Consider the following 9375-nt stretch of genomic DNA (forward strand, 5'->3'; position numbering starts at 1 on the left):
ACACACACAAGAGCCTGCTGCTTTCTTGGGGAGGCTGAGTGGATACTGGTTCCACTTTAGTGTGAACCAAGAACGAACTTCACAAGGCCAGCAGCTGCTGCCCTGCTCAGGTGGCTCCAGAGACACTTGGCCTGCCCACACCTGCTCACAGGTGTCCCTGCCCTCTGGACTGAGACACTGCCCATCACTCAGTAGGACTGCCTCAGGGAGCCTTCTGGAAAGACCTCCAGGCCAGACCAGGTGTTCCCCACCCATGCCCTCAGTCCAGCACCCAGAACAAGATCTGTCCAACCTTAACATCAGCAAACCAGGCACAAGGAGGGGATGTAGTACAGAGCAGTGACACAGGGACAGTGTGTGCAGGGCAGGGGCAGAAGCAGGGAAGGGAGCAGCAGGAACCCCCTTTCCTGGTTATGTTGCCCTTGGATCTGGTCCCATTGCTGTACCAGGACCTCAGGCTCCCCACAGGGGAACTCTGATGCCCTGAGGCATCTACTTGCTCTCTTCCCCCATCCAGCTGGTGTCCATTCCAGACAGAACCAAAATTGTGGGGCCCTGAACAGCAGGGGCCATACACAGCTGAACAGATACATCCCCACCCTCGGACAGGGAGGCCTGTCTGGGCACATCTGGAGAATTTGGGATTAACAAACTGGAGCTGCCTGCACAGGGCACGGGGTGCACAGTGTGATCACCCACACACATAGCACACACAGCACACACACACAGCACACACACACATTACACACACACAGCACACACACACAGAGCACACACACACCGAAACACACACACATTACACACACACAGCACACACAGCACACACAGCACACACACAGAAACACACACACATAGCCTCCACCACGTAGATGCTTGTGTCCTGACTGTTCAGGAAGACAGCTACCTCCCAGAAGTTAATGCAACCCCTCCCCCTCTCCCAGGTGGGTCATGCAATTTGCTGAGTCCAACTGGACAGAATCTGCCCACATTGAAGGACAGGTGCATGTCAGCTGCTCTTGCCTTGTGTGTTGGGCTCTTTCTGGGGGAGCTGTCAGAGCCTCTTTCTCCCCAGGTGACATCACAGGAATCACATGATCCTGGGGGCTCTAAGGAACAGAACCACTCATCAGGAAAAGAACCGGGAGTAGATCAAGTGTCACTCACCCACAGGCAGAATGTTGGCACTCAGGAAAAGCAGTCTGCTGTCCAGATCCGGCCCTGGGTCCTCAGGTGAAGGCACAGGGACAAGGGAGCTGGAGGGCGGGGGAGCCATCCTGGAGGGATGGGGCCTCTCAGAGGTGGGTGCAGCTGGCCTGGACTAGCAGAGGGGGGCAGCCATCAGCAGGACAAGGCTGCTCTCTGGTCCCTTTGCTCCCAGGGCCCCCAGTGTCCCTTGTTGGAATGCAGTCTGGACCCGCAGCTCATTGCACACCTAGAGAGAGAAAAAGGGATAGAGAGTCAGTGAGGGAGGTCTGTCCATCCCTCCAGGTGAATAATTCTGGGGTGGGAAGGGAAGACAGTGTTTACCACAGCACCCTATGGGAGGATGCTGGATTGCAGCCCAGATCCACTGAGGCTGATAAATAGACAGATCACCAGGGAGTGATGCAGGGTGGGCAGCAAGGCCCTGGGAGCCAAGGATGAGCAGTAGATGGGAAGGATCAAAACCTCATATCTATGGTAAATAGCAGATGAAGCCACAGCACTGGTGACCAAGCCACAAGTGCCCTCCCTACAGTGTCCTTCCAGAGCATCCTGACCATCTCTCTGTGCAGGGACTTTTCCCAAAGCTCAATCAGACTCAAGAACAAGGTAAGAGCCTTCACAGAAGCCAGTCAGTTTCACACAAGACACTCTGCAAAGCAAAGAGCCTGAAACACCACCTTGCCAAGGTCTTTGTCTGTGCTGGGGTCTGGAGCTGCCCACCAGCCCTTGGCCACACTGGGGCTGGGTGGGCCCTGAGGATCCCCTGTGGGCATCCTTCACGCTTTCTCCAGTCCTGTGGTATCACTGCAGTAAGACTGGGTCTGAGGTCTCAGGCCCTGTCAGCCACAACTTGGTCATTGCAGTAAATGGAGGCCCCTGTGGTCTCCAAGGCAACCGTCTGCCAAGGGTGACCCTGCTCAGCTGAGCTCCAAATCCCAAATTTGTTCAGTTCCCCCAAGGCACCCCGTTATCTGACCAACCTCCTTGTCCTGCCCCAGTGCCCACCACCCAGCCTCTGTTCAGCCCCCACATAGGACCTTCCTTTCTAACTCCTGCTGCCACCGCTCTCCTCTGAGGGCCTTCCTGGCCAGCTCTTCCTTGGGACCTGGCCTTCCCTGCAGCCCCCTCCCTGGGAGCCACAGAGAGACTGGCAGGGGCCAGGGAAAGGACCTTGGTCACTGGGACCTGGAGCCCTCTGACCTACCCAGGACAGAACCCTCCAGACACCCAGAGCCATGCTCTGCCCAGGCGGGAGGAACAGGCAGGAAATAGGAAACCCTGGCTCCAAGCAGCAGCCTTCACTCTCCACCTCACACCTCCTCATGAAGGGACTCTTAGCTTCCCTCACCACTACCCCCTGGGCCTTCCCTTGTCTGCAAGCCCACCCCCTCCATGAACAGCTAAACTAACTGGCCAGGGCTCCTGAGCATGAGGAGTGGATATCAGACAACCCACAGGCCCCCGGCTCGTTCTTGACCAAACCCTCCCTCCCTCCCTCCTCTCCCTGGTACCCTTCAGCACTGGTCCCAATTCCAGGCTCACCCACAAGTCTGGGGTCTCCCAGCACAGGCCCTCCTGAGGCGGCCTGCAGTGTCTCGGCCACCAGCCCGTGAGGCCCACACCAGCCCCAGCCTCCGTCCCAGCCGGCGCCCGCTGGGTGCCTGAACGTCAGCTTCCTGCTGCAGTGGGAGCGGGAACCTTGCCTCGACATGCCTGCCAGAGCGCGGGCCAGGCGTGGGGTTCAGCTGGGCTGGCACCAGGAAGCCTAATTAGGCAACAGCACCGTGCCGGCTGCCACAAGCCAAGGCGTGGCTGCTGAGGACCATGAGGTCAGCTGTTGGCCTGGGCCCCACTGCACCTGGCACCCAAGAGCCCCTTGCCTGCCCACCCCTGCCGTCTGCGGTTGTGCTCCTCACTCCCAGCCATGCCTGGCCTTAGCACTCCCAGGCCAGCAAGAGCAGCAGAGGGGCCTGAAGCAGGGTGGGCTGCCCTGTGGGCAAGAGGCCACCAGTGGCAGGAGCCCTCATCAGTCTTCCTGTGGGCGCATACCTGGCCAGGCCTGCTCCTCCTCACACTAGCCATAGGGTTCTGGCTGACCCCCAGAAACCCAGTCCCTCAGGCTAAGGAGCAGACACAGACACCTGTCTCAGACCCATGGCCCAGAGGCCAGTCTCAAGCCCTTGGGAACTGGCTGCTGCCATGAGTGACTACTCACTGATGGTCAGGTTGACCACAAAGTACAGAGGGCCATCTGACCACGTCCCTGCTTAATCAGGAAATCCAACCTAGGTCCTGACAGCCTGGCTGGAGCCCAGGGTGTGATGTCCACACCCTGACTGGTAGACCTTCCTCCATGAAGTCCCAGAACTCTACTTTCAAGTCATTGAGAAGAGTGACTCCCACTTAGCAGCCCTCCTCAGTCCTAGGCTTCCAGCGTCCCTTGGGACTCCCATCCGTGTACCTGCTCAGGGAGGGTCCCCACTCATCAGGCCTGCTGGCTGCTCCCATTTCAATACCTGTGGTGGCCCCCCACTGTCCTGAGGAGGGGATAACCCACCTGGGAGTGCCAAGGAGGCTCGCACAAGCCCCAGCCTGCCCCATATCCTTCTCTCATTCCTCCCACCTTCAGTGTCAGAGCCCAGGAAGCAGAGCTCCACCCCTGCCCACATCATGCCCCCCACCCCGGGTTGAGGAAGCACCCTGGGGGCAGAGTGGAAGTTCCGGCCTCTGGGGGGGGGGTGACATCAGGGTGAGTCCTCTCTTTCCTGTCCCCAGGTCCAACTGGCCACTAAGACCACAAGCAAACCCCACTCTCTGAAGGGAGAACCTAAGGCCCAGAGAGAACAAGACCCCCACCCAGCTGTCGGCTAAGCTGGGACATGGCCAGCTGTCCCTAGCACCCAGCTCCTCTCAGTCCTGATGCCCCAAGGCCCTCAGAGCTGACCTCTTCAGTACCTGGACAGCAAGAGGCCTGTCCCTTGCCTCCAGCCTCCCTCATCCCAGACCTGGCAGCCAGTGTTCCCACATAGCCCGTGCCCACCTCTTCCAACTCCTCAACGCCCCTAAGGAGTCTCTGCCAATGTGGGACCCTCAACACCCACTCCCACATGAAGCACACTGACTCTCATAGACCTCTAATCCTGGCTATGGTCCCTGCCTCAGGGTGTGGGGACCTGTGGCCCAGAAATCCTGGTGGTGAGGCGGGAGGTCAGGACCACCAAAACATGGTAGGTGAGCCTAGAGCTGGACCTCTCCCAGGAACCACTAGCTGCCTGGATACCTCCCTACCTTTCCCAGACTGAGGTCCCTCTGTTAGTCCCTGCTGCCCACCCCTGGACTTGGTGGATGCAGAACTGGGGCTGGCCTAAGAGAAGCCACAGGCCCAGGCAAGCACAGCCACAACTGAGCCGGTCGAGCCAGCCAGGCCCCAACTGGAGCCTGATCACCAGGCCCAGCGGGCTGCACGTGGCAGCAAAGAGCTTGGCACCCTGCCCCCAAGATGTGGGGCGGGGGAGGGGGTGGGGAATTGGCCAGGGATTGGTCCAAGAGAGCTTCATAGAGGGACCTGACCCCTCCAGAGACTGGTGTCCCAGGAGAGCAGGTCCTGGGTGAGTGGATCACTGGGCAGAGCGTGTGTGGGCAGCCCTGGGTCCAGCCCCTTTGCTTGGAGGGAAAGCCACTCCAGGCCCCAAAAGGACTGGGGAAAGATGTTCAGAGCAGCTCCTGGGTGGGGTGGGGGGCTGGATGCTCATGTGGGGCACCCACCATTTGGAGCAAGAAGAGAGGCTGGTGTGGGAGGGGAGCAGATCTTGAAGATTTAGCTCCGAGTACAAAAAAGTAAAGAGTAGAACAAGGCACATACCTGGTACCAGACCACAGAGCACTGCTTCCTAAAGTGTGACCCATGAAACCCTAGGGTTTCTAGAACCTTCAGGGGCCCAAGAGCTCTACACTATTTTCCTAATAAAACAGTTGTCTTGTAGCCGGGTGCCAGAGGTTCAGATCTGTAATCCTAGCTACTTGGGAGGCTGAAATCAGGAGGATCATGGTTTGAGGACAGCCTGTAAAAAAACCTTCACAAGATCCAGATCTCAGTGGGAAAAAGCTGGGCAAGGGGTGTGCTCTATCATCCTAGCTCTGGTGGGAAGCATAAAATAAGAGGCTTGTGATCCAGGCCAGCCTGGACAAAAAGCAAGACTAAGATCCTATTTCCAAAATAACTAGAGCAAAAAGGGCTCAAGACCTAAATCCTAGCTCCTCAAGAGGTAGAGATGAGAGGAATTGTGGTCCAAGGCCATCAAGGCAAAAAAAAAAAAAAATCCATCTCATTCAATAAAAACCTGGGCACAGTGTGGCACACACATGACATCCCAGCCACACAGGAAGCGTAAATAGCATTGCAGTCCAGGCCAGCCCAGGCATAAAAGCGAGACCCAGTTTGAAAAATAACTAAAATAAAAAGGGCTGGTGGGGGGGGCTCAAGTGGCAGAGCCCCTGCCTAGCAAGTGCAAGGTCCTGAGTTCAAACACCAGTAACCCCCAGTACCACCACCAAAAAAACAAACAAACAAAGAAAAAGAGCTGTCTTTCCTCTTGGGTTGTGATTTGCAGGATGGCAGTTGATGCTGCCAGCTTACCCACACTGTGTGCGTCCCTTCCCTGCACTCAGCACTGGAACAAAGGAAAGCCTGTTTGCCAAGGTATCTGACGAAGCAGTAACAAGGGCTGGTACTGAATGAGCGTCCACCACAGTGGTGTGGGAAGTCCACGTTAAGCCACAGCGCTCAGGGAGCAGTCCCGAGAGAAATGGAGCTGTTCACTGAACTAGCCACTCGGCCCTTGGGACACTGTTTTTTACCTGAAAGGCAATGGAAGATGAACTGAGTTGTGCCAGCCTGGCTATCTGGTGGATGTTTTCTCAAAAAGTAAAGTGAAAGCTAGACTCATACCTGCAGTCCCAGCTCCTGGGGAGGCCAAGAGGGAGAATCACTTGAGCCCAGGAGTTCAAGGCCAGCCTGTGCAACATAGCAAGAAACCCATCTAAAAAAAGAAAGGAAGAAAGAAAAATGAACAAGCTGGTGCCAGTGGCTCACACGTATAATCCCAGCTATTCAGGAGAAGACATCAGGAGGATCACGGTTTGAAGCCAGCCGGGGCAAATAGTTCAAGAGACCCTATCCCAACCAAAACAGGGCTGGCAGGGTGGCCCTGTACTGCCAAAAAAAAAAAAAAAAAAGAAAGAAAGAAAAGAAAAAAATGAACGCGGTAAGCCTGCTGCTTAAAAAACAGCAGGATGTATTGTCAAGGATGAAATTCAAGAGTATGTGAAAATTAGTGCTTTTATACACCTTGTACCCACCCCGCTGTGAGCCTGTCAGCTCCCAAACACGTCAAGGCTTTGCTCACCAGATCAGTGGTGAGCTAACGAGAGTTTTGGAAAACAATGAAGTGTGTCAACATACTTCAGGTGACCAGGCATACATTCCAAAATCATGCATAGAGGAAGGCCTATTCAAGGTGACAACGGGACCAATGAATGTCACTGTACCAAAATAGAAAAAGTCCACTGATGGTTCTCGGATTCCATATTGCATGGGCTGGGGTTGTGGCTTGAGTGTCAGAGCATCTGCCTAGCAATCATGAGGTCCCGAGTTCAAACCCCAGTACCGCCTCCTCCCAGATAACAGATTCCAGATTGCAACTACTTTAAGAACCCACCACGGGTCCAGTTGGGCGTGGCATCCAGGAGGAATATCCACAATGATCCCAGGACGCAGCAGATCTGTGTGAGGCCAGGTTTCCTCAAATCCTCCATTCAAAACCACACACTGCGACAGATGGGCTGCGGAAGCGGATAAGAGAATCCAGCCGTCTTTTATGCGCCAGACGCCGAAGAGATTTGCAAAAATGTAAGCCATGTCACTCTTCTCCCACGATTTTTTCTTTTGAACAAGTACAGTTTAAATGTGATTTAGATTTAACATGCAACTAGTTTGCTGGTGTTACTTTAAACAAGAGTTCACAAATAAGTACTCTTAAATGATCACTTTTGGTTTCTAATGTGGCGAGTATCAGATGATACCGCTGTGTTAGACAAGATCTAACACCCAAATCTCAGGAGGTGTGGGCTTGTCCATTCCCCTGGTGTGACTGTTTCCACCAGAGCCAATTTGAAGTTATTGCTGTGAGATTCCTGGCCCCCGAGCTGGAAAGACTGAACAGTACCTCATGGTATCCCCTCCACAGACACAACCAAATAGCAGCTAGATAAGAGCAGAGATAACAGCAGGATGCAAACAATTAGGACGTGGTGTGTTTTAAGTGTTTATTACCTTTGTTTTTTATGTAATTCATATGTTTTACATATGTAATTAGCTTAATTTGATTTTAATAATCGCTGTGTTCAACAACCAGCTCAAGAATGACGGGAGGTTTAACAGCCCTCTTGCAAGTTGGGGTGAGCAGGCTCCAGCTCACCCTTGGATGTAAGCGCTTCTGAACAAAAGCCCTTTGGGGTCCTCAGCAACTAAGAATGCAAAGGAGTCAGGAGACCAAAACCTTTGTGCACTGCTAATATTTATTTACAGCACTTGCCGCAGAACAACATTTTGCATTCTGAAAAAAACAAAAGCCAAAATGTGCCCACCTAGCACTATTCAGAGGGTCCTCCCGGGAAGAGGGTGGGGTGCTGATGCAGGTAGACAGCCAATCAACAGACCACAGGTCAGTCAAGACAGGAAGGATCCCTTGCTCCATGCAACTGAGAAACTCCCCCAAAGCTTTGGTTTCCTCATCTTTAAAGTGAGGTGCGGAGCACTCCTTTCCCCAACAGGTCACAGGAACAGCATCCCCCCCACCCCCGACCCCTGGGTGAAGAGAAGTCAGGCCTGGAGGACAGACATGCAGACCATCCCCACTGTCACACTCTGAGACCCTGGCCTCTGCTTCTTCCCCTGCCCACCAGGACTCTTTCCTCAGAGTGGGAAAGGGCACCAAAGAGGCACTCGGCCATGATAACCACATTCATCCACAGTGGCACCCTATCACCGCCTGGGCACTGTCCCTCCCCCTGCAAGCATCACCAGGGGCAGCAGGCAGCTCCACACTGCACCCTCATGTGTGGTTAAGAGCTGAAATGGTGCACTTGGTAAGCTCCGTCTCTAAGCACAGGGTCAGAAGTGGAACCAAAGCCCTGGCCCCAGAAGAAGGGCCAGAGCGGATGAGCAGACAGACCTACCAGGAGTACCCTGTGCTCACAGCAAATGGGATTGGAATCCTGAGTGCTGGGGGACTCGGGCCAGCTCAGGGAGATTTGGGGCAGGGAGGCAGGGCCTGTCTCTGTGTCCCTGTGTCCTTAACCAGAATTACTAGAGACCCAGAGATGGCACCCCTGCAGCAACACCATGGATCACCGGGAGGCAGCACTGTGTGGCAGAGGGCATGAAGGGACCCAAAGGAACTCAGGCCCCCTAGGCTTACGCTTCACCCAAGAGTCACATCAGGCACAAGGAATACCAAGTGCAAAGGCCCTGAGGCAGACTATCTCCTCCATGGGAGCTGCAACTGGTAACTAGGAGCCAGCAGTGATCCACCCCTTCATAAGAATTATTTGGGGACTGGGCAGCTGTAGGGCTCCCCTCTCCCTCCATCCCCAGAGGAGACTGGGTGTGGCACCCACACCCACTATTGGATGGGTTCCTCAGTCAATGACAAGTTGAAATCCCCCCAAAACCCATGGCATCCTAGGCTGTCAAAAGCCCAGCAGCATTGAGTCCTGCCCACCACTCTTGTCCACATGGCCTGGCACCTGCTATCCTTCCTTTCCTCCTGGACATCTATTCTCTGTACAGTCTGTGGACACTGAACAATAGGCAAAGAGGACACCCAGGCAGGGCCAGTCAGGACCTGGCGATGACCAAGCTTGGGGGAGGTCCTGAAACTCCTGGAGCAGGTGGGGACATGATGGATGTGCAGGTACGACAGGCTCACAGGCTCACAGATGGCAACTGACCATAGTGAGGTGGGGTCAGGCAGGGCTCTCTTAGGCAGGGAGCTAGGCAGGAAGGATGGGGAGAGGCATGGATCTTCCTGAGCAGACAGGGGACACAGGTGCACAGATCAATGGCCTTGGACGGTGAACCATGCCAACCACAGGGCGCCCAGATTGAGG

General features: G+C 54.9%; 1 protein-coding gene across 3 annotated transcripts in view; it reads right to left on the reverse strand.

The window, feature by feature from the left end:
- Positions 1-6245, reverse strand: part of Plch2 (phospholipase C eta 2) — a 76904-nt gene extending 70659 nt beyond the window's left edge. For 2 of the 3 annotated variants that reach the window (XM_074081555.1, XM_074081559.1), the window contains exons 1-2: positions 2749-2899; positions 1165-1432 (exon numbers count right to left, since the gene is read on the reverse strand). In XM_074081555.1, the coding sequence (XP_073937656.1) occupies positions 1165-1273 (109 nt within the window). In that variant the 5' untranslated portion in view covers positions 1274-1432; positions 2749-2899. Of the gene's footprint in view, positions 1-1164; positions 1433-2748; positions 2900-6154 lie in introns of those variants that run through there. The other variant, XM_074081556.1, reaches the window with a different exon arrangement.
- Between the last annotated feature and the right edge of the window lie 3130 nt (positions 6246-9375).

The sequence above is a fragment of the Castor canadensis genome, chromosome 7, assembly GCF_047511655.1.
Source record: "Castor canadensis chromosome 7, mCasCan1.hap1v2, whole genome shotgun sequence".
Classification (NCBI taxonomy): domain Eukaryota; kingdom Metazoa; phylum Chordata; class Mammalia; order Rodentia; family Castoridae; genus Castor; species Castor canadensis.